This window comes from Mytilus trossulus, chromosome 11 (assembly GCF_036588685.1).
Source record: "Mytilus trossulus isolate FHL-02 chromosome 11, PNRI_Mtr1.1.1.hap1, whole genome shotgun sequence".
Classification (NCBI taxonomy): domain Eukaryota; kingdom Metazoa; phylum Mollusca; class Bivalvia; order Mytilida; family Mytilidae; genus Mytilus; species Mytilus trossulus.
This window is the reverse complement of record NC_086383.1, coordinates 9,534,269-9,559,643: the sequence shown is the minus strand read 5'-3', so window position 1 is coordinate 9,559,643 and position 25,375 is coordinate 9,534,269. Positions and strand designations below refer to the sequence as shown.

Sequence of the window (25,375 nt, the reverse complement as noted above, 5' to 3'; positions counted from 1 at the left end):
GAGTAAGATTTTTTGTTTTTGTCTAAGCTGCCTTTGTTTTAAATTCTTAATTATTTATCTGGTCGGGAATGCTATCTAAAACACTTATCTCTTCTGCAAAAAGGGGTGTCAGACACATTTTTTTTAATCATACTACTTTTATTACATTATAAATGTCTGGTTCCGTTCGATTCCGTTAAATACCAATTCCTCAGAGCAATTGGTACTTTGCGGAACGGAACGGAACGGAACGGAACGGAATAATAAATTAAAAAGTTTAAATCAGATTCAACTTGATTACTGTTTCTAATCCTCGTCGGCACGAGAGGTGGAAGGCCTCTTTTAAAAAATATAATCACCAATGGAAGGAGTAAGATTTTTTGTTTTTGTCTAAGCTGCCTTTGTTTTAAATTCTTAATTATTTATCTGGTCGGGAATGCTATCTAAAACACTTATTTCTTCTGCAAAAAGGGGTGTCAGACACATTTTTTTTTTATCATACTGCTTTTATTACATTATAAATGTCTGGTTCCGTTCAATTCCGTTAAATACCAATTCCTCAGAGCAATTGGTACTTTGCGGAACGGAACGGAACGGAATAATAAATTAAAAAGTTTAAATCAGATTCAACTTGATTACTGTTTCTAATCCTCGTCGGCACGAGAGGTGGAAGGCCTCTTTTAAAAAATATAATTACCAATGGAAGGAGTAAGACTTTTTGTCTAAGCTGCCTTTATTTTAAATTCTTAATTATTTATCTGGTCGGGAATGCTATCTAAAACACTTATTTCTTCTGCAAAAAGGGGTGTCAGACACATTTTTTTTATCCTACTGCTTTTATTACATTATAAATGTCTGGTTCCGTTCGATTCCGTTAAATACCAATTCCTCAGAGCAATTGGTACTTTGCGGAACGGAACGGAACGGAATAATAAATTAAAAAGTTTAAATCAGATTCAACTTGATTACTGTTTCTAATTCTCGTCGGCACGAGAGGTGGAAGGCCTCTTTTAAAAAATATAATTACCAATGGAAGGAGTAAGATTTTTTGTTTTTGTCTAAGCTGCCTTTGTTTTAAATTCTTAATTATTTATCTGGTCGGGAATGCTATCTAAAACACTTATTTCTTCTGCAAAAAGGGGTGTCAGACACATTTTTTTTAATCATACTACTTTTATTTCATTATAAATGTCTGGTTCCGTTCGATTCCGTTAAATACCAATTCCTCAGAGCAATTGGTACTTTGCGGAACGGAACGGAACGGAATAATAAATTAAAAAGTTTAAATCAGATTCAACTTGATTACTGTTTCTAATCCTCGTCGGCACGAGAGTTGGAAGGCCTCTTTTAAAAAATATAATTACCAATGGAAGGAGTAAGACTTTTTGTCTAAGCTGCCTTTGTTTTAAATTCTTAATTATTTATCTGGTCGGGAATGCTATCTAAAACACTTATTTCTTCTGCAAAAAGGGGTGTCAGACACATTTTTTTTTATCATACTGCTTTTATTACATTATAAATGTCTTGTTCCGTTCGATTCCGTTAAATACCAATTCCTCAGAGCAATTGGTACTTTGCGGAACGGAACGGAACGGAATAATAAATTAAAAAGTTTAAATCAGATTCAACTTGATTACTGTTTCTAATCCTCGTCGGCACGAGAGGTGGAAGGCCTCTTTTAAAAAATATAATTACCAATGGAAGAAGTAAGACTTTTTGTCTATCCGGCCTTTGTCTTAAATTCTTTATTATTTATCTGGTCGGGAATGCTATCTAAAACACTTATTTCTTCTGCAAAAAGGGGTGTCAGACACATTTTTTTTTTATCATACTGCTTTTATTACATTATAAATGTCTGGTTCCGTTCGATTCCGTTAAATACCAATTCCTCAGAGCAATTGGTACTTTGCGGAACGGAACGGAACGGAATAATAAATTAAAAAGTTTAAATCAGATTCAACTTGATTACTGTTTCTAATCCTCGTCGGCACGAGAGGTGGAAGGCCTCTTTTAAAAAATATAATTACCAATGGAAGGAGTAAGACTTTTTGTCTAAGCTGCCTTTATTTTAAATTCTTAATTATTTATCTGGTCGGGAATGCTATCTAAAACACTTATTTCTTCTGCAAAAAGGGGTGTCAGACACATTTTTTTTATCATACTGCTTTTATTACATTATAAATGTCTGGTTCCGTTCGATTCCGTTAAATACCAATTCCTCAGAGCAATTGGTACTTTGCGGAACGGAACGGAACGGAATAATAAATTAAAAAGTTTAAATCAGATTCAACTTGATTACTGTTTCTAATTCTCGTCGGCACGAGAGGTGGAAGGCCTCTTTTAAAAAATATAATTACCAATGGAAGGAGTAAGATTTTTTGTTTTTGTCTAAGCTGCCTTTGTTTTAAATTCTTAATTATTTATCTGGTCGGGAATGCTATCTAAAACACTTATTTCTTCTGCAAAAAGGGGTGTCAGACACATTTTTTTTAATCATACTACTTTTATTTCATTATAAATGTCTGGTTCCGTTCGATTCCGTTAAATACCAATTCCTCAGAGCAATTGGTACTTTGCGGAACGGAACGGAACGGAATAATAAATTAAAAAGTTTAAATCAGATTCAACTTGATTACTGTTTCTAATCCTCGTCGGCACGAGAGGTGGAAGGCCTCTTTTAAAAAATATAATTACCAATGGAAGGAGTAAGACTTTTTGTCTAAGCTGCCTTTATTTTAAATTCTTAATTATTTATCTGGTCGGGAATGCTATCTAAAACACTTATTTCTTCTGCAAAAAGGGGTGTCAGACACATTTTTTTTATCATACTGCTTTTATTACATTATAAATGTCTGGTTCCGTTCGATTCCGTTAAATACCAATTCCTCAGAGCAATTGGTACTTTGCGGAACGGAACGGAACGGAATAATAAATTAAAAAGTTTAAATCAGATTCAACTTGATTACTGTTTCTAATTCTCGTCGGCACGAGAGGTGGAAGGCCTCTTTTAAAAAATATAATTACCAATGGAAGGAGTAAGATTTTTTGTTTTTGTCTAAGCTGCCTTTGTTTTAAATTCTTAATTATTTATCTGGTCGGGAATGCTATCTAAAACACTTATTTCTTCTGCAAAAAGGGGTGTCAGACACATTTTTTTTAATCATACTACTTTTATTTCATTATAAATGTCTGGTTCCGTTCGATTCCGTTAAATACCAATTCCTCAGAGCAATTGGTACTTTGCGGAACGGAACGGAACGGAATAATAAATTAAAAAGTTTAAATCAGATTCAACTTGATTACTGTTTCTAATCCTCGTCGGCACGAGAGGTGGAAGGCCTCTTTTAAAAAATATAATCACCAATGGAAGGAGTAAGATTTTTTGTTTTTGTCTAAGCTGCCTTTGTTTTAAATTCTTAATTATTTATCTGGTCGGGAATGCTATCTAAAACACTTATTTCTTCTGCAAAAAGGGGTGTCAGACACATTTTTTTTTATCATACTGCTTTTATTACATTATAAATGTCTGGTTCCGTTCGATTCCGTTAAATACCAATTCCTCAGAGCAATTGGTACTTTGCGGAACGGAACGGAACGGAATAATAAATTAAAAAGTTTAAATCAGATTCAACTTGATTACTGTTTCTAATCCTCGTCGGCACGAGAGGTGGAAGGCCTCTTTTAAAAAATATAATCACCAATGGAAGGAGTAAGATTTATTGTTTTTGTCTAAGCTGCCTTTGTTTTAAATTCTTAATTATTTATCTGGTCGGGAATGCTATCTAAAACACTTATTTCTTCTGCAAAAAGGGGTGTCAGACACAATTTTTTTTTATCATACTGCTTTTATTACATTATAAATGTCTGGTTCCGTTCGATTCCGTTAAATACCAATTCCTCAGAGCAATTGGTACTTTGCGGAACGGAACGGAACGGAATAATAAATTAAAAGGTTTAAATCAGATTCAACTTGATCACTGTTTCTAATCCTCGTCGGAACGAAAGGCGGAAGGCCTCTTATAAAAAATATAATTACCAATGGAAGAAGTAAGACTTTTTGTCTATTCGGCCTTTGTGTTAAATTCTTAATTATTTATCTGGTCGGGAATGCTATCTAAAACACTTATTTCTTCTGCAAAAAGGGGTGTCAGACACATTTTTTTTTATCATACTGCTTTTATTTCATTATAAATGTCTGGTTCCGTTCGATTCCGTTAAATACCAATTCCTCAGAGCAATTGGTACTTTGCGGAACGGAACGGAACGGAATAATAAATTAAAAAGTTTAAATCAGATTCAACTTGATTACTGTTTCTAATCCTCGTCGGCACGAGAGGTGGAAGGCCTCTTTTAAAAAATATAATCACCAATGGAAGGAGTAAGATTTTTTGTTTTTGTCTAAGCTGCCTTTGTTTTAAATTCTTAATTATTTATCTGGTCGGGAATGCTATCTAAAACACTTATTTCTTCTGCAAAAAGGGGTGTCAGACACATTTTTTTTTATCATACTGCTTTTATTACATTATAAATGTCTGGTTCCGTTCGATTCCGTTAAATACCAATTCCTCAGAGCAATTGGTACTTTGCGGAACGGAACGGAACGGAATAATAAATTAAAAAGTTTAAATCAGATTCAACTTGATTACTGTTTCTAATCCTCGTCGGCACGAGAGGTGGAAGGCCTCTTTTAAAAAATATAATCACCAATGGAAGGAGTAAGATTTATTGTTTTTGTCTAAGCTGCCTTTGTTTTAAATTCTTAATTATTTATCTGGTCGGGAATGCTATCTAAAACACTTATTTCTTCTGCAAAAAGGGGTGTCAGACACAATTTTTTTTTATCATACTGCTTTTATTACATTATAAATGTCTGGTTCCGTTCGATTCCGTTAAATACCAATTCCTCAGAGCAATTGGTACTTTGCGGAACGGAACGGAACGGAATAATAAATTAAAAGGTTTAAATCAGATTCAACTTGATCACTGTTTCTAATCCTCGTCGGAACGAAAGGCGGAAGGCCTCTTATAAAAAATATAATTACCAATGGAAGAAGTAAGACTTTTTGTCTATTCGGCCTTTGTGTTAAATTCTTAATTATTTATCTGGTCGGGAATGCTATCTAAAACACTTATTTCTTCTGCAAAAAGGGGTGTCAGACACATTTTTTTTTATCATACTGCTTTTATTACATTATAAATGTCTGGTTCCGTTCGATTCCGTTAAATACCAATTCCTCAGAGCAATTGGTACTTTGCGGAACGGAACGGAACGGAATAATAAATTAAAAAGTTTAAATCAGATTCAACTTGATTACTGTTTCTAATTCTCATCGGCACGAGAGGTGGAAGGCCTCTTTTAAAAAATATAATTACCAATGGAAGGAGTAAGATTTTTTGTTTTTGTCTAAGCTGCCTTTGTTTTAAATTCTTAATTATTTATCTGGTCGGGAATGCTATCTAAAACACTTATTTCTTCTGCAAAAAGGGGTGTCAGACACATTTTTTTTAATCATACTACTTTTATTTCATTATAAATGTCTGGTTCCGTTCGATTCCGTTAAATACCAATTCCTCAGAGCAATTGGTACTTTGCGGAACGGAACGGAACGGAATAATAAATTAAAAAGTTTAAATCAGATTCAACTTGATTACTGTTTCTAATCCTCGTCGGCACGAGAGGTGGAAGGCCTCTTTTAAAAAATATAATTACCAATGGAAGGAGTAAGACTTTTTGTCTAAGCTGCCTTTGTTTTAAATTCTTAATTATTTATCTGGTCGGGAATGCTATCTAAAACACTTATTTCTTCTGCAAAAAGGGGTGTCAGACACATTTTTTTTTATCATACTGCTTTTATTACATTATAAATGTCTTGTTCCGTTCGATTCCGTTAAATACCAATTCCTCAGAGCAATTGGTACTTTGCGGAACGGAACGGAACGGAATAATAAATTAAAAAGTTTAAATCAGATTCAACTTGATTACTGTTTCTAATCCTCGTCGGCACGAGAGGTGGAAGGCCTCTTTTAAAAAATATAATTACCAATGGAAGAAGTAAGACTTTTTGTCTATCCGGCCTTTGTCTTAAATTCTTTATTATTTATCTGGTCGGGAATGCTATCTAAAACACTTATTTCTTCTGCAAAAAGGGGTGTCAGACACATTTTTTTTTTATCATACTGCTTTTATTACATTATAAATGTCTGGTTCCGTTCGATTCCGTTAAATACCAATTCCTCAGAGCAATTGGTACTTTGCGGAACGGAACGGAACGGAATAATAAATTAAAAAGTTTAAATCAGATTCAACTTGATTACTGTTTCTAATCCTCGTCGGCACGAGAGGTGGAAGGCCTCTTTTAAAAAATATAATTACCAATGGAAGGAGTAAGACTTTTTGTCTAAGCTGCCTTTATTTTAAATTCTTAATTATTTATCTGGTCGGGAATGCTATCTAAAACACTTATTTCTTCTGCAAAAAGGGGTGTCAGACACATTTTTTTTATCATACTGCTTTTATTACATTATAAATGTCTGGTTCCGTTCGATTCCGTTAAATACCAATTCCTCAGAGCAATTGGTACTTTGCGGAACGGAACGGAACGGAATAATAAATTAAAAAGTTTAAATCAGATTCAACTTGATTACTGTTTCTAATTCTCGTCGGCACGAGAGGTGGAAGGCCTCTTTTAAAAAATATAATTACCAATGGAAGGAGTAAGATTTTTTGTTTTTGTCTAAGCTGCCTTTGTTTTAAATTCTTAATTATTTATCTGGTCGGGAATGCTATCTAAAACACTTATTTCTTCTGCAAAAAGGGGTGTCAGACACATTTTTTTTAATCATACTACTTTTATTTCATTATAAATGTCTGGTTCCGTTCGATTCCGTTAAATACCAATTCCTCAGAGCAATTGGTACTTTGCGGAACGGAACGGAACGGAATAATAAATTAAAAAGTTTAAATCAGATTCAACTTGATTACTGTTTCTAATCCTCGTCGGCACGAGAGGTGGAAGGCCTCTTTAAAAAATATAATCACCAATGGAAGGAGTAAGATTTTTTGTTTTTGTCTAAGCTGCCTTTGTTTTAAATTCTTAATTATTTATCTGGTCGGGAATGCTATCTAAAACACTTATTTCTTCTGCAAAAAGGGGTGTCAGACACATTTTTTTTAATCATACTACTTTTATTTCATTATAAATGTCTGGTTCCGTTCGATTCCGTTAAATACCAATTCCTCAGAGCAATTGGTACTTTGCGGAACGGAACGGAACGGAATAATAAATTAAAAAGTTTAAATCAGATTCAACTTGATTACTGTTTCTAATCCTCGTCGGCACGAGAGGTGGAAGGCCTCTTTTAAAAAATATAATTACCAATGGAAGGAGTAAGACTTTTTGTCTAAGCTGCCTTTGTTTTAAATTCTTAATTATTTATCTGGTCGGGAATGCTATCTAAAACACTTATTTCTTCTGCAAAAAGGGGTGTCAGACACATTTTTTTTTATCATACTGCTTTTATTACATTATAAATGTCTTGTTCCGTTCGATTCCGTTAAATACCAATTCCTCAGAGCAATTGGTACTTTGCGGAACGGAACGGAACGGAATAATAAATTAAAAAGTTTAAATCAGATTCAACTTGATTACTGTTTCTAATCCTCGTCGGCACGAGAGGTGGAAGGCCTCTTTTAAAAAATATAATTACCAATGGAAGAAGTAAGACTTTTTGTCTATCCGGCCTTTGTCTTAAATTCTTTATTATTTATCTGGTCGGGAATGCTATCTAAAACACTTATTTCTTCTGCAAAAAGGGGTGTCAGACACATTTTTTTTTTATCATACTGCTTTTATTACATTATAAATGTCTGGTTCCGTTCGATTCCGTTAAATACCAATTCCTCAGAGCAATTGGTACTTTGCGGAACGGAACGGAACGGAATAATAAATTAAAAAGTTTAAATCAGATTCAACTTGATTACTGTTTCTAATCCTCGTCGGCACGAGAGGTGGAAGGCCTCTTTTAAAAAATATAATTACCAATGGAAGGAGTAAGACTTTTTGTCTAAGCTGCCTTTATTTTAAATTCTTAATTATTTATCTGGTCGGGAATGCTATCTAAAACACTTATTTCTTCTGCAAAAAGGGGTGTCAGACACATTTTTTTTATCATACTGCTTTTATTACATTATAAATGTCTGGTTCCGTTCGATTCCGTTAAATACCAATTCCTCAGAGCAATTGGTACTTTGCGGAACGGAACGGAACGGAATAATAAATTAAAAAGTTTAAATCAGATTCAACTTGATTACTGTTTCTAATTCTCGTCGGCACGAGAGGTGGAAGGCCTCTTTTAAAAAATATAATTACCAATGGAAGGAGTAAGATTTTTTGTTTTTGTTTAAGCTGCCTTTGTTTTAAATTCTTAATTATTTATCTGGTCGGGAATGCTATCTAAAACACTTATTTCTTCTGCAAAAAGGGGTGTCAGACACATTTTTTTTAATCATACTACTTTTATTTCATTATAAATGTCTGGTTCCGTTCGATTCCGTTAAATACCAATTCCTCAGAGCAATTGGTACTTTGCGGAACGGAACGGAACGGAATAATAAATTAAAAAGTTTAAATCAGATTCAACTTGATTACTGTTTCTAATCCTCGTCGGCACGAGAGGTGGAAGGCCTCTTTTAAAAAATATAATCACCAATGGAAGGAGTAAGATTTTTTGTTTTTGTCTAAGCTGCCTTTGTTTTAAATTCTTAATTATTTATCTGGTCGGGAATGCTATCTAAAACACTTATTTCTTCTGCAAAAAGGGGTGTCAGACACATTTTTTTTTATCATACTGCTTTTATTACATTATAAATGTCTGGTTCCGTTCGATTCCGTTAAATACCAATTCCTCAGAGCAATTGGTACTTTGCGGAACGGAACGGAACGGAATAATAAATTAAAAAGTTTAAATCAGATTCAACTTGATTACTGTTTCTAATCCTCGTCGGCACGAGAGGTGGAAGGCCTCTTTTAAAAAATATAATCACCAATGGAAGGAGTAAGATTTATTGTTTTTGTCTAAGCTGCCTTTGTTTTAAATTCTTAATTATTTATCTGGTCGGGAATGCTATCTAAAACACTTATTTCTTCTGCAAAAAGGGGTGTCAGACACAATTTTTTTTTATCATACTGCTTTTATTACATTATAAATGTCTGGTTCCGTTCGATTCCGTTAAATACCAATTCCTCAGAGCAATTGGTACTTTGCGGAACGGAACGGAACGGAATAATAAATTAAAAGGTTTAAATCAGATTCAACTTGATCACTGTTTCTAATCCTCGTCGGAACGAAAGGCGGAAGGCCTCTTATAAAAAATATAATTACCAATGGAAGAAGTAAGACTTTTTGTCTATTCGGCCTTTGTGTTAAATTCTTAATTATTTATCTGGTCGGGAATGCTATCTAAAACACTTATTTCTTCTGCAAAAAGGGGTGTCAGACACATTTTTTTTTATCATACTGCTTTTATTTCATTATAAATGTCTGGTTCCGTTCGATTCCGTTAAATACCAATTCCTCAGAGCAATTGGTACTTTGCGGAACGGAACGGAACGGAATAATAAATTAAAAAGTTTAAATCAGATTCAACTTGATTACTGTTTCTAATCCTCGTCGGCACGAGAGGTGGAAGGCCTCTTTTAAAAAATATAATCACCAATGGAAGGAGTAAGATTTTTTGTTTTTGTCTAAGCTGCCTTTGTTTTAAATTCTTAATTATTTATCTGGTCGGGAATGCTATCTAAAACACTTATTTCTTCTGCAAAAAGGGGTGTCAGACACATTTTTTTTTATCATACTGCTTTTATTACATTATAAATGTCTGGTTCCGTTCGATTCCGTTAAATACCAATTCCTCAGAGCAATTGGTACTTTGCGGAACGGAACGGAATAATAAATTAAAAAGTTTAAATCAGATTCAACTTGATTACTGTTTCTAATCCTCGTCGGCACGAGAGGTGGAAGGCCTCTTTTAAAAAATATAATCACCAATGGAAGGAGTAAGATTTATTGTTTTTGTCTAAGCTGCCTTTGTTTTAAATTCTTAATTATTTATCTGGTCGGGAATGCTATCTAAAACACTTATTTCTTCTGCAAAAAGGGGTGTCAGACACAATTTTTTTTTATCATACTGCTTTTATTACATTATAAATGTCTGGTTCCGTTCGATTCCGTTAAATACCAATTCCTCAGAGCAATTGGTACTTTGCGGAACGGAACGGAACGGAATAATAAATTAAAAGGTTTAAATCAGATTCAACTTGATCACTGTTTCTAATCCTCGTCGGAACGAAAGGCGGAAGGCCTCTTATAAAAAATATAATTACCAATGGAAGAAGTAAGACTTTTTGTCTATTCGGCCTTTGTGTTAAATTCTTAATTATTTATCTGGTCGGGAATGCTATCTAAAACACTTATTTCTTCTGCAAAAAGGGGTGTCAGACACATTTTTTTTTATCATACTGCTTTTATTACATTATAAATGTCTGGTTCCGTTCGATTCCGTTAAATACCAATTCCTCAGAGCAATTGGTACTTTGCGGAACGGAACGGAACGGAATAATAAATTAAAAAGTTTAAATCAGATTCAACTTGATTACTGTTTCTAATTCTCGTCGGCACGAGAGGTGGAAGGCCTCTTTTAAAAAATATAATTACCAATGGAAGGAGTAAGATTTTTTGTTTTTGTCTAAGCTGCCTTTGTTTTAAATTCTTAATTATTTATCTGGTCGGGAATGCTATCTTAAACACTTATTTCTTCTGCAAAAAGGGGTGTCAGACACATTTTTTTTAATCATACTACTTTTATTTCATTATAAATGTCTGGTTCCGTTCGATTCCGTTAAATACCAATTCCTCAGAGCAATTGGTACTTTGCGGAACGGAACGGAACGGAATAATAAATTAAAAAGTTTAAATCATATTCAACTTGATCACTGTTTCTAATCATCGTCGGAACGAAAGGTGGAAGGCCTCTTTTAAAAAATATAATTACCAATGGAAGAAGTAAGACTTTTTGTCTATCCGGCCTTTGTGTTAAATTCTTAATTAATTATCTGGTCGGGAACGCTATCTAAAACACTTATTTCTTCTGCAAAAAGGGGTGTCAGACACATTTTTTTTTATCATACTGCTTTTATTACATTATAAATGTCTGGTTCCGTTCGATTCCGTTAAATACCAATTCCTCAGAGCAATTGGTACTTTGCGGAACGGAACGGAACGGAATAATAAATTAAAAAGTTTAAATCAGATACAACTTGATTACTGTTTCTAATCCTCGTCGGCACGAGAGGTGGAAGGCCTCTTTTAAAAAATATAATTACCAATGGAAGGAGTAAGACTTTTTGTCTAAGCTGCCTTTGTTTTAAATTCTTAATTATTTATCTGGTCGGGAATGCTATTTAAAACACTTATTTCTCGTGCAAAAAGGGGTGTCAGACACATTTTTTTTTTTATATCATACTGCTTTTATTACATTATAAATGTCTGGTTCCGTTCGATTCCGTTAAATACCAATTCCTCAGAGCAATTGGTACTTTGCGGAACGGAACGGAACGGAATAATAAATTTAAAAAGTTAAAATCAGAACCAATGTTTCTAATCATCGTCGGAAAGGACGACGTGAGGTCAGTCTAGATATCATAATGCATGACTTGCAAATGCGTTAATTTCATGATAATTTATCAGGACAATCCGACATATTCATTTACAGAATAGTTCCCGATGTTATACATTATTGCACATTTCACCTGTGAAGATGAGATTATAGTACATTTGTGTTATTTGTATATGGAAAACCGTAAAACACAGAAATTTTAAAGTTTGTTTTGTTTTAAAGATTTTTCGAAATTTTGATAAATGCCCCCTTTGGATACCTTAAATGAAATTCTGTTCCGTTCCGTTCCGTTCCGTTCCGTTCCGTAAAGTACCAATAGCCAATAATTCAATGATCAATTTCGCCTTTTTTTCTTATCTTTAAATATTGCAATTATAATAAATGTATGAAATTTCTGAATTTCAATAATGCAATAATGGAATTGTGATCTGAACTTTCTACACCAGGAAGAATAGTATATTTATAAGTTACCAGTATATTATTAAGAAAACTTTACAATTTCAACCAGATGCTTCGCAGGGCGTAGCTTTTTACGACCGCAGAGGTTGAACCCTGAACGGTTGGGGCAAGTATGGACACAACATTCAAGCTGGATTCCGCTCTAAATTTGGATTGTGATTAAATAGTTGACACAGCATAGGTTTCTGACACAGAATGAATGTATTCAAATGAACTTAAAATTTTTGTTTTCTCTTAGAGCAATTCACTATGCTGTTGAATATTAATCCTCTCAAAAAAATGTTTGAAGAAATTTTCTTTTTATTTATGAAATTTCAAATGAGAAAAATTGAACCCAATTTTTTAATCACATCCCCCTTTCCCTTATTCCAAAACTAATTTCAATTAAAATATTCTAATGGAGTTTGCAACAATTACTACTCATTTAAAAACATCATAAAATATTAAGATGTAAAAAAACTACTTGTTATCACTGAATGGTAAAGATTATTTAAATTTATCAGTTGGTAGTAAAAAGAGAATATACATTGTATATTGTATATATAACAAAATTTAAGTTGATTCTGGACAAAGAAAGATAACTCCAATTAAAAAAAATTCTTGCAGATATTTCTTGCTTACTATACTGGACAAAGAAAGATAACTCTTAATTAAAAAAAAAATTGCAATTTCACAATATTGTGAAATTAGATATTTCTTGCCATTGCACAATACTGTGCAATTGAAAAGACTTGCTATTGCACAATACTTAATATAATAATTTTAGATCCTAATTTGGACCAACTTGAAAACTGGGCCCATAATCAAAAATCTAAGTACATGTTTAGATTCAGCATATCAAAGAGGCCCAAGAATTTAATTTTTGTTAAAATCAAACTTAGTTTAATTTTGGACCCTTTGCACTTTAATTTAGACCAATTTTAAAACTGGGCCAAAAATTAAGAATCTACATACACAGTTAGATTTGGCATATCAAAGAACCCCAATTATTCAATTTTTGATGAAATCAAACAATGTTTAATTTTGGACCTCGATTTGGGCCAACTTGAAAACTGGGCCAATAATCAAAAATCTAAGTACATTTTTAGATTCAGCATATCAAAGAACCCAAAGGTTTCAATTTTTGTTAAAATCAAACTAAGTTTAATTTTGGACCCTTTGGACCTTAATGTAGACCAATTTGAAAACGGGACCAAAAATTAAGAATCTACATACACAGTTAGAATCGGCATATTAAAGAACCCCAATTATTCAATTTTGATGAAATCAAAAAAAAATTAATTTTGGACCCTTTGGGCCCCTTTTTCCTTAACTGTTGGGACCAAAACTCCCAAAATCAATACCAACCTTCCTTTAATAGTCATAAACCTTGTGTCTAAATTTCATAGATTTCTATTTACTTATACTAACGCTATGGTGCGAAAATCAAGAAAAATGCTTATTTGGGTCCCTTTTTGGCCCCTAATTCCTAAACTGTTGGGACCGTAACTCCCAAAATCAATACCAACCTTCCTTTTGTGGTCATAAACATTGTGTTTAAATTTCATTGATTTCTATTTACTTTAACTAAAGTTATTGTGCGAAAACCAAGAATAATGCTTATTTGGGCCCTTTTTTGGCCCCCAATTCCTAAACTGTTGAAACCAAAACTCCCAAAATCAATCCCAACCTTTCTTTTGTGGTCATAAACCTTGTGTCAAAATTTCATAGATTTCTATTAACTTAAACTAAAGTTATAGTGCGAAAACCAAGAAAATGCTTATTTGGGCCCTTTTTGGCCCCTAATTCCTAAAATGTTGGGACCAAAACTCCCAAAATAAATACCAGCCTTCCTTTTATGGTCATAAACCTTGTGTTAAAATTTCATAGATTTCTATTCACTTTTACTAAAGTTAGAGTGCGAAAACTAAAAGTATTCGGACGACGACGACGACGACGACGACGCCAACGTGATAGCAATATACGACGAAAATTTTTTCAAAATTTGCGGTCGTATAAAAATCTATTCTTACTCTGAAGTTGATTTCTAACACCACACTGGAATGAACAATAATCACATTGTAACTCATAGTAATCGTTGGTATGGTAACGTCTGATATGCTCCTTCATGTGTTGTTCTGTCGTGAAGGATTTCCCACAACTCTCACATAATGCTGGCTTCAACTGTAAATGTACAGTCCTCACATGTCTTAATAAACGACTGAAAAATAGTAAAACTCAGACATAACACAGGCTTTAAGGTGACTTGACTAAAGTTTATTTGGCTTGTTTATTTTTCATAAAATTTTGTCAAAATATTTACTTGGAAAAAAAAATAAAAAAATCCAAAATCTTGAACCACACTGACTTTCTGAAAGAAAATGTCATTGGATATATATAGCAGTTTGACAAACACTAATTTTGATCATTTAGAAGCTTAATATTTCATTGACAATAAAACATGAGTTATCTCCCTGTAGTTTTATGTACCACCTTAACCGTAATTTTTATACATGTTAAACCTCAGCTATCATTCTCTATACAAAGTAAGTACATGAAGTACAACATAATTATACTATTTTTCAATTTGCAAGCTTTGAAGTATATAACCAGTCAGAATTTTCAAACTATTTGGCATGAATGAAACTATTTGACCATAAGCCTCATTATATTTCAAGAAATTGCACCTGCATCTACAGGTTTTGATGCTGATCAGAATACTGTGGGAGTTACACCCACAAGTTTTACCTAATGTATCTAGAGCTGACATAGGTGTGGGAAATAGCCTAACAACTGAAAAATAGTCAAAAGAGCGTTTAGCTTATTCTGCATTAATTTATCTTATAAGTGTATATGTTTCATACCAATCAATATATAAAAGAAGATGTGGTATTATTGCCAATGAGACAACTATACACAAAAGACCAAAATGACACAAACATTAACAACTATAGGTAACCATACGGCCTTCAACAATGAGCAAGGCCCATATTGCATAGTCAGCTATAAAAGGCCCAGACAAGATCATTTCTTTTGGACCCACTAAGACAAAACACACCACACTACTGAAGAGAAAACTTACTGTCTATGAGCACAAACAAAGTTACATTGCTGGCAAGGAAATCTCTTCTCTGCAGTATGGTTTCTCTTATGTTGTCGGAGTTCTGTTGCAGTATAAGCTATTTTAATGCAGCCCTCAGCATCACATTTGTATTGCTAAAAATAGAAAAAAAGAAACAATTTCAATTTTATATGAAGAATGAAAGAATGTACAATGCACAGTGATTAAATTTCGAGATTTTTACATTAACTTGATGTAATAGAACATAACAAGGAAAGATCCAAGAATAATTTTTTCACCTTACTTTCCTTTACATATATAATTATCAAAGATACCAGTCGAAGTCGCGAAAAAAATCACTCGCAAGAATTAGTTTGTTTTAAGTATGTAATCAAATCGTATTTTCTTGTTAATTCGACCTGTTGATACTGTTTATAATGCTTTTTTGTCATTTTTTATTTATATGGATCTTGGCTGTATACCAGCTTTGATTATTTGTAATATCTTCAATTTTTCACTTATTCTTACAACATTTGTATAAACTTCAGATTATAAAAAAACGTTTTTTTTCTAAAGTGAACATTGATTGGTTAAATATTTCTCAGTGTGTTTGAATTTGTTTGATAGCCTTTTGGTCATGACTGTTTGTCTCTAATATTTAATTAACTGTGCATTTGTATTCAGATATCGCAGATCAAATTTAATCGTTATCTGTGTAATCATACGTTTTTTGATTGAGTTAAGTCTGCTAATTGATATTTTATCGTATGTTTTTATATGTTGTGATGTTATGCTATTGTTTCAGAAAAAGGGAGAAGGTTTGGGCCCATTAAAACGTTTAATCCCGCTGCAAATGTTTGCACCTGTCCTAAGTCAGGAATCTGATGTACAGTAGTTGTCGTTTGTTTATGTAATATATACATGATATACGTGTTTCTCGTTTCTCGTTTTGTTTATATAGATTAGACCGTTGGTTTTCCCGTTTGAATGGTTTTACACTAGTAATTTTGGGGCCCTTTATAGCTTGTTGTTCGGTGTGAGCCAAGGCTCCGTGTTGAAGGCAGTACTTTAACCTATAATGGTTTAATTTTTAAATTGTTATTTGGATGGAGAGTTGTCTCATTGGCACTCACACCACATCTTCCTATATCTATCAAAGTACAAATACCTTAACATCTGGATGAAGAATCCCATGAGCCTTGAACTGATGTATTCTCAAAAATCTCTTCCTCAGAAACTTCTTACTACAAAATATACAGACTGGTTTCTTCTTCTCTGCCTCGCCATGGTGTTTAGACGTATGTAAATCTACAGAGTACTGACTACGGAAAGAATAGCCACATGTAGGACAATGATGCTGGACCTCCGGATGGACTTCCATAACATGTACTGTCAAAATGTTTAATTTTCTAGTAGAAAAATCACAGTTGTCACATTTGTAATTTTCATCTTCTGTATTTTCATTCTCATCTTCATCAAGAATCCAGGCTTTAGATGTGGCCTTCATCTCTTCGAACTCATCAAAATGTTCTGGATGATCTCGTACCCCGTGTTTCTTCAGCGAAACTAGATGAAGAAACTTTTCGCCACAGTATTTACAGGGTAAACCATGGACAATAACTTCATGAACTCTGAAATCTTTCATTGTTTCAAATATCTCGGAACATTTCTCACACTTTGTTTTCTTCTTCTTGGTTAATTTTGTAACTCGTATGAATGCTGGATAACCAGTTGCCTCCCTTGCCTGTTCAAATGTATATTTATGAACATTTTGTAGATGAGTTGCTAGGTTACGAATATTGGTAAATGTTTTCTTACAATCTACACAAGTTATTTCCTCTTTTTTCTTTGCAATTTTGCTCGGGTAACCAGTTGTATTTCGTGTCTGTTCAAAAGTACAACAATGGGTATTTTGCAAATGACGGGCTAAACTACGAACATGGGAAAATGTTTTTTCACATATTTGGCAAGTTGTTGACCTTTCTTCAGCAAATTGCAATTGGAACGTACTTGTTTTTAATAATGACTTTCTGGAAAATAATACACTGCGTAAATTGACATGTTTTTTTAAACTAGAGAATACAGTTCTCTGTCCAAGGTGATTTTTCTGATGCTTTTTCTTGAAGTGCAAGGATGCACTGCTGTAGTAATGGAAAGATAATCCACATTTCAAACAGGTAAACTGGTTTCTTTTGCACCTTTTCTGTTTTCCATTACTTTGTTTCTGTAAGGAGCCAGGAGAGTCATTATTGCATGTATTACTAAATTCAAATAAACCACTTTGTTCATTTAAGGCTGAATCTTGCAGCAAAGATAAGTATCCACCAAATTGACTGGTAATATTTGGTGCTTGGAACGGTAAAAAGTCAACTGAATTGTGTTCATTTGCTATGGAATGTCTTAAAGCTTGAACATGAGAAGACATATCTCTCTGTTCTAAAGCATTTTGCTCCTGTCTTGGAACACCACTATGGGTTGCATCTTCTTTGGATTTTGGTTTCAAGTTATTTGGATCTTTGTTTACAAACTTTACACATGAGAAACTTTGACAGATACGTTTCTTCAGAACGAGTTGGCTTTCAAAAACTTTTGAAACAAGTATTTTCTTATGCCTTATTTCTCTATGATTTTTATGAATTAACTTATTTCTACAGACCGATGACTTCGGACATCTATTACACTTGTATTTCTTTGATGGTAATATAACATTGTACTTAATTTTTTTCTTCGGATATGATGACCTTTGACTTTCTGTGATTTCAGATAATTCGTTAATTTGTTTAATAAAACTTTCTTCTTTCTTCCTTTTGACTTGTTCTTCTTTACTTGACACGGATAAATCTTCTAGAAGTCTTCGCTGTTTCTGTAGTCTTGTTGTTATGTCCTGTTTGTCCACTCTGGCTGAAACCCTGCCTTGCCTACATTTAATACTAACATTCTTTTGTTTGTGAAATTTGACCAAATGTTCTTTTAATTTTGCCATTGAAAGAAATTTTTGTGAACATTTTTTGTACGTGCACGACATATCTGGCTCCAAACGCTTTTTCTTGTGAACTATTCGACAATGTGCTCTATAGTCATTTAAAGTATTAAATTCCATCTTACATTCATCACATGTGTGACTTGTTGGATTCTGGTATTTAAAATATTTTGGATATCCGGTCAGTTTCTGGGCTGTTTCGAATGAGATTTTGTGTTTTTCCACGAGATGTGTAGCTAATCCACGCACCAATTTGTATGTTCTGTCACATCTAAAGCATTCACAATTCTTAATTTTTTGTTTAATTCTTTCAATTTTCTTCTTTCTTTCTTCAAAGGAACCTTTCTTTTTCGTCTTGTTTGCAAATTTCCTTTTTCTGGGTTGTATATTTCTGTGTTTCACATTTATGTGTAATTTGATACGCGAGATATTTTTATGCCAAACTTTACAGATTTTACAAGAATATCCAACTCTTTTGACTCGTATATCTTTATGGTGTTTTTCATATAGTTTCTTGCATTTCCAAGCTAGTAATTCTGCAGAACTCTTCTTCCAATTGTGCATGGAATGCTTTATTTTCTCAATTGAATGTTCTGAATGATTCATCAATGGATGACAATTTTTATTTCTAGTTCGTTTCGTCTTTGCAAGGTTTGTTAAATTTTCCCTTGTATATCTATTCTTTCTCTCTTTCATTGGAATCAATGACTTTTTGACAGTATAACCTGAGTCCTTGTTTGGGACTGTACTCCTTAAGGTATTCTTAAGACTGGTGTCTTTTACAGAAGCATCAATTCTTTCTAACCTCACATAAGCCTGTATGATTAATTTATCTAGTTTCCCAGGCTTACTCTTTCTCCTGCTGGTCCTAGGCTCATTTCTCACTTCCACTTCATTTTCCCATAATGCATAACCATCATTACCGTCATCATCAGCAGCAGTTGGAATATGATCACCTGGTACCCAAGCTTCATCTGGCTCCTGTAAATCATCAGACCATTCAAACTGTTCATCTTTTTTTGGTTTTTTATTTCGCCTACTTCTCAAATTTTCTTTATTTGGTAAAGCCTTAGTTTCCTCCTTTTTTTGTTTGTCCGTTGAAAGATTTTTCTGTAGTGATTTTCTTGAAATAGGCCCTTTATCTTTCAAATATTTTTGAAGTGAAGGTATTTGTAAACTATGACTAGCCTGTTGTAGAAGGGGAAACAACTCTTTATGGAGATGACAGTTGCCAATATACACAAACTCTAAAATTTCCTTTAAAACTGCTGTTTCACAATCTGTTAAAAAATAAACATTTTTATTAATAAAAAACTTATATACATCTCAAAGGTTTAAACAACACAATTAATATGCCTATACTTTTTATAAATATATATATCTAGTAAACATAGTAAAAGATTTTTTCCTGAAAATTAGTCATCATTATGTCAGAAAAAAAAAGTTTGAAAACAACACATTTAATAACTTCATGTGTTCGAAGCGCTTTTCTTCATTTACCTTCATCAGGAACGCTCAATCAATGATCATCATGTCAGGTTGTGCTACATCCATTGGCAGATCCAGGGGAGGGGGTTCTGGGGGTTGGAACTCCCCCTTTTTTTTGGCAGATCAATGCATTTGAATCGGGACAAATAGTTGGACCCCCCCCACCACCACTTTGTCCTGGATTGGGCCACCCCCCACCCCCCCACACACACTTTTAAAACGGCTGGATCCGCCCCTGAACACGCATCATTGACTAACTGATTGCCTGAATGTTAACAACTTGAAATTGATTCTTTTATTTTTATCATTCAAAAACTTAAAATAATGTAAAATAATGTTTATTTTTTAACCTGTTCATTGATATTTTTGTTGTTGAATTGTGTGCATGGATTGTTTAATCAACAGAAAAATGTCTTGAAGAAAAACAATCATTCAAACGAGTTCTCTGGTAAATATTAACTTTTTTTCAGTAAATTACATTAAAACTTCTACAGTTTTCAAGTGTTATGGTGGATGAGATTTTAACTTATCCAAATATATCAATATTTCTTCTAAAGAATTACTGGTACCAAAAATGGTCTTAATTCTTTTTACATACCCGTAGCCAGGGGGGGTTTTCGGACGAATTCCTGGCTACTAGCCTGTTTCAGCTTATTTCTGTAACTCACTAACTGAACTAGTTTAATGAATTATCAAAAGGTCCAAGATAATTACAACTTGTGGTTTTTGGTTATTGTTTGTCTGTCCTTTTGGTCATTTAATTTAAATCTTCAACTGGTTCAGATCTTATATCATGTACATGTACATGTATATGGATCATGGCTTTCAATCATTTGACTATGAGTTCTCTGATTAAGTATATATTCAAATTGAGAAATCATGTTGGTCTGTATCTGTATCGTTACGTCTAAGGTACTAATACTGGCTTTTACTCGACGGGAGAATCAAATCAAATTTGGAAATATTTTTTTCATTTTTTATATTTTTTCAGCTTACCTACAACAATGGACACTTGGGGTAAATCTTTCCATTTCTCCACCTCTGTTCTAACTGTTTCAGAGAATGCTGCCACTACTAGTTTGTGGGCCAGGACAGTTGTACCATTCTGTGTGATGATAGAGAGGTCACATAGAGATTGACTTTTGTACAGCTTATAGAGATAATCTGCTAGGGGAAGTAAATGATGACTGTCAGCCATTTTCCCTCTATATTCTGTTTTTCATCGTAGAAATCAAATATCTGTTAAAAAAGGCAGCTTTTCTAGGACTCATTCCATCTTTTTAATGATAAACCTGCAATAAAAAATAATTCATTATCACTGAACTAGTATATGTTTGTTTAGGGGCAAGCTGAAGGATGCCTCCAGGTGCGGGAATTTCTCACTTCATTGAAGACCTGTTGGTGTTGTTTATTCTATGGTCGGGTTGTTGTCTCTTTGATACATTCCCCATTTCTATTCTCAATTTTAAGATTCCTTTGTTTGTTGTTTTGTTCATACTATGGATTCATGTATTTGCTTGAATGGTGCCAATTTTCATGGAATGGAGGAAAATGCATTTTGTTGATATTTTATTTCACGGTTTTGACAAAGTTAGTATATCATTGTATATAAACCTATTTAATAATAATTCTTCAATTAACTCTTCAATTTGAGGTTCACTAAGTTCTTCCATGAAAAAAATGATATCCCATTAAAAATAGAATCCACATTAAATCGGGCAGTTATTTTTTGTCTAGTATTTTGTCATGATAGCCTATAGGGAACCATGGGTTTTTCTCATTACTGCAGTTAGAATGGTGACCTATAGTTGTCTACATGAATTTCATGTGGTTGATTGTTGAAAGTTGTCTCATTGGGCATTGGCAATCATACCACATCTTCTTATTTCATAATGTTTATTGCACAAAATCATTTACACTACATGGTTATAACGTGAAATACAACAGATAAAATTGACAATTGTATAATTATGTGGGAGCTAGTGAATCATATATTTTAATTTAAAATGAATACCAGTAAACATATTTGTTTATTTTCACCTATTCATAAATACCCATACAAAGAAAAGTACATAAAATGAGGGTTTGTCTTAATAAGACGCAAACATTTACTTATTTCACAGCAATTTGTTTTTCTCATGGTACAAATGTTCATTATGAAATCTAAAAGGTTTACCGACTAATAATTTATACAATAAACCTGTAAGCATTTCGTCTCATCAGTTGCATTTCTCTTTTCTTTTCACTTCATTATGTAACCATGGTAACTAAACTGATTATCAATATTTGTATTATGTACATTTTTGTAGTTGTGATTTATTTGTGTACAGTGAAACCTGGCTAAACCGAATCCTGTTTAAACTGAAAACCTGTATAAACCAAACATGTTTGTAAGCACTGTAATATCAAATTATGTGCCGCAGTGCATTGTGGACCTGATAAAACTAAACTTCTGCCAAAACCAAAAAAAAATCTCAAATCCCATATAGGTTAGGTTTAATCAGGTTTCACTGTAAAATATTAATTTAACAAGGAGACAGGTGTTGCTTGTTTCTGAATCCTATTGTGAATGTGTTTATAAAATATACTTGTATTATTCATATTAAATATTGTTTACACCAATTTATATTTAGATTAGTGAATTGCTGCTCAGTTCATTTATCAGGATGATATTAATAAGACAGCAACCATTTGATTTTCTGGGGGGGGGGGCTATTGTTTTTTTTGGAAAAAAAAGTTTGTTTCCAGGTTTTGGTGAAAAAAATAATTTGTTTTGGACCCTGAGAAAAAAAAAATTGTTTGTTTCACCCTCAGCTGCCACTATATGTAATGCTAAAATTGAAAGAAAAAAATTGTTTTCAGTTTGTCGCTTAAAAAATAGATTGTTCTTCGCCGAATGCAAAAAAAAAAGTTTGCACAGAAAAAAAAACCATAGCCCCCCCCCCGAAAATCAAATGGTTGCTGCCTAAATGTATTTTCATGGAATTGAAAAAGTGTTTATTTTTCATATATATAAATGTTGCTTTAGTCGAGATCCATTTCTATAATCTATTAGCATGATAGGTGTAATAGTTGTTTCTACCAGTGCAAGTACATGTATTACGTAATGATCATGACAAACTTCTGCATGGATCATTTGATCTTTATTTGACAGCAGTTTCATTTGCAATCAAACCACATAATTTGTAATTTTTACATAATTGATATATAACTTGTAAACTTCAATATTTACATTTCAAAAAATTTATGAAATTAATAAGTCAAAAAAAAAATAACAGATTTTTGAATTTTGAAAAAAGGGGAAGGGATTATAAAATATTGTTGTGATCCAAGTACAATTTGCTAGAACATTGCAGTAATAAGAATAATTTATAATTTATTTACTATAAATTTAAAATCATAATTATTCTTTGGGGAAAAAACAAATCCACACACCTCTCCCCCTTTTTCCCTTTAATGTATTGTTAAAATGTTGTTCCCAATATGGTACCAAATAATTGATTACAAACATAGAATTGATGAGACACAAAACATCTGTACAAACTAACAAAGTCAAAGGAGGGAACAGAAAGCATCCCCCTCCCCCTAGTTTATTAAACGGCCGCGTCTCCAGATCCGCGGACAACGAATCTAGTTTTGTTGTATATGTGACTACTGTGCAGCATGTTACAATTGTTCTGCTCTGTACCGATACGCGCAGAAATTGTATTTTTAGGTGTCTTTCTAATACAAATTTGCGTCTTGTATAATGACGATGGGTCTAGATTTTTAAATTGGTAAATTAAAGTGTAAATTCTGTATGAAAAGCTTGGAAGCTGACCCTATATTATATTGAACTTTCAGTTTATTCCACAAAATGTCCGTCCACAATGTGTTGCACACGAAACTACAGTACCATCTTGATTTTAGGGTCGTGTGCAACGTAAAATGGACTTACCAAATTCATATAAATATAAACGAGTTAACGCAGAAACCCATTTTATATAAAAAGCAACCAGTTTACACTTAATTCCCGCGTAAAAAATAAACTATTTTAAAATATGAAGATTTTTTTAATTTACAGAATATTCGATGATCAAGACTCTTTAAAGATCCATAAAGGTCATTTCTATCATAATGGATAATAAAAAAGAATTTTAACAATAATAAAAGATAAATAAACAAGAATGTGTCCATAGTTCGTACTACGCGGATGTTTTTCTAAAAAAAATAAAAAAAAATAACCAACAACTGTGAAGCTAGTATGTTATCCATTATAATATAAATGCAGTTTCGATCAGTCCGAGCATCTATATTGTAAAAAAAATAATTACCCTCCACTCGCACAATCAATATATGAACACTCCCCATCCCCTATATGGGTCATTTAAAAAAAAAAATGTCGAATTTTCAGTACACCAATGCTATTTTTTTTTTAAATTTCTAATGGAAATTTCAATTGTAATGGTTTGAATAAAAGCTTGTCGGATTTGTGATTCAGAACATTAATTAAAAACACATCTGTTTTGATAAAATTAAACTGCATATATTTAAGTCCGATTTTTGGGGTATTTGTGTGCATGAGTACAGTGTCAGAAAAAACACATTTTAAATGATTTTTTTCCGATTTTCTAATCGCCTTGATATCTGCAAAAGAAACTTTGTAAAAACGTTACTGTAACGAAAAAAATTGTAGCTTCTTTATCATTGTATGTAACACTATGATATTATCTCAGAAACTAAAGTCATTCTGAGCGTACGGGAGGTGCATGTCCATCCTGTCACCGCTACTTAAATCAGCCGTTAAATTATTCTCCCTATGAATATTGAATCAGTCAGTTTTGATTTCAAAAGTGCAAAGTAATCTTTACATTTAAAACGCCTCGTTTCTTGAACGGCAGTGTCACTGTGAAGAGAACAGAAATTTCAAGACATTTAGTGAAAAAAATAGTGTCATGACTTTTTTTCATGTTTATGCTGTTATTAACCCGAATAATGTCAGTTGTTATGTTCCGCTGATCTCCGTCTAATCTCCGATTGCTACATTAACATTACAATTGAAATTATTGCAAACCTATTGCAACTAAAATTTTCAATTACAAACGTGTTTTGCAGGATCTCGAAATTAACGACTTCAAGTCTAAACCTCCTGATTGCACTTGTGCTAGTTCCCAATTCACATATAATCCTGCTGGCCACGTTATTACCGGTGACCTTAACATTGTTAATAACACTTCTCTACGAAATGCGTTATCGAAAGGTCCGAAATATCGTGAGCCTAATTTAAATCCATCAATTGGAAATACAACTTTAAAATTTTGATGGATTCAGTCGAGGATTATGCCAGGCAATGGGCTAAGCGCGAGAAGGAATTAAGACGTTGACACACTTTCCGAATGGATTAAGGCAGTGAGGTCTTTGATACAATTCAGAATTAAGAAACTGAATGGGTCCATCAATGTCCATGCTACGTCAAACTTTAAAGACCCAAATGTTGCAAAAGACCTATCCGACCTCCATGACAAATATGTTGTTGTCCCCGCAGATAAAGCCCCGAATAACATCGTTTTTGTGTGTAAAAGTCATTACATTAACTGCTTGATAAGCGAATTAGGTATTGACAATTCACTTGGAAACTCAACATATACCCTCACGATCGAAACTTAGGGAGCTACCACACTGAAAATCTAAATTAGTCAATTTGACCAATTTAATTAGTCATTTTGACTGTCCTCTAGGTGACAATGCACTTTAATCATTTTGACTATGCTCTTAG

The 25,375-nt window shown here is 33.1% G+C and overlaps 1 protein-coding gene across 1 annotated transcript in view; it reads right to left on the bottom strand.

The window, feature by feature from the left end:
- Positions 1 to 23,536, bottom strand: part of LOC134690718 (zinc finger protein 91-like) — a 33,254-nt gene extending 9,718 nt beyond the window's left edge. Inside the window, exons 1-5 of the mRNA XM_063550743.1 lie at positions 23,441 to 23,536; positions 20,617 to 20,912; positions 16,321 to 19,412; positions 15,174 to 15,307; positions 14,125 to 14,312 (exon numbers count right to left, since the gene is read on the bottom strand). Of these exons, the coding sequence (XP_063406813.1) occupies positions 14,125 to 14,312; positions 15,174 to 15,307; positions 16,321 to 19,412; positions 20,617 to 20,818 (3,616 nt within the window). The 5' untranslated portion in view covers positions 20,819 to 20,912; positions 23,441 to 23,536. The remainder of the gene's footprint in view (positions 1 to 14,124; positions 14,313 to 15,173; positions 15,308 to 16,320; positions 19,413 to 20,616; positions 20,913 to 23,440) is intronic.
- Positions 23,537 to 25,375: the final 1,839 nt, after the last annotated feature.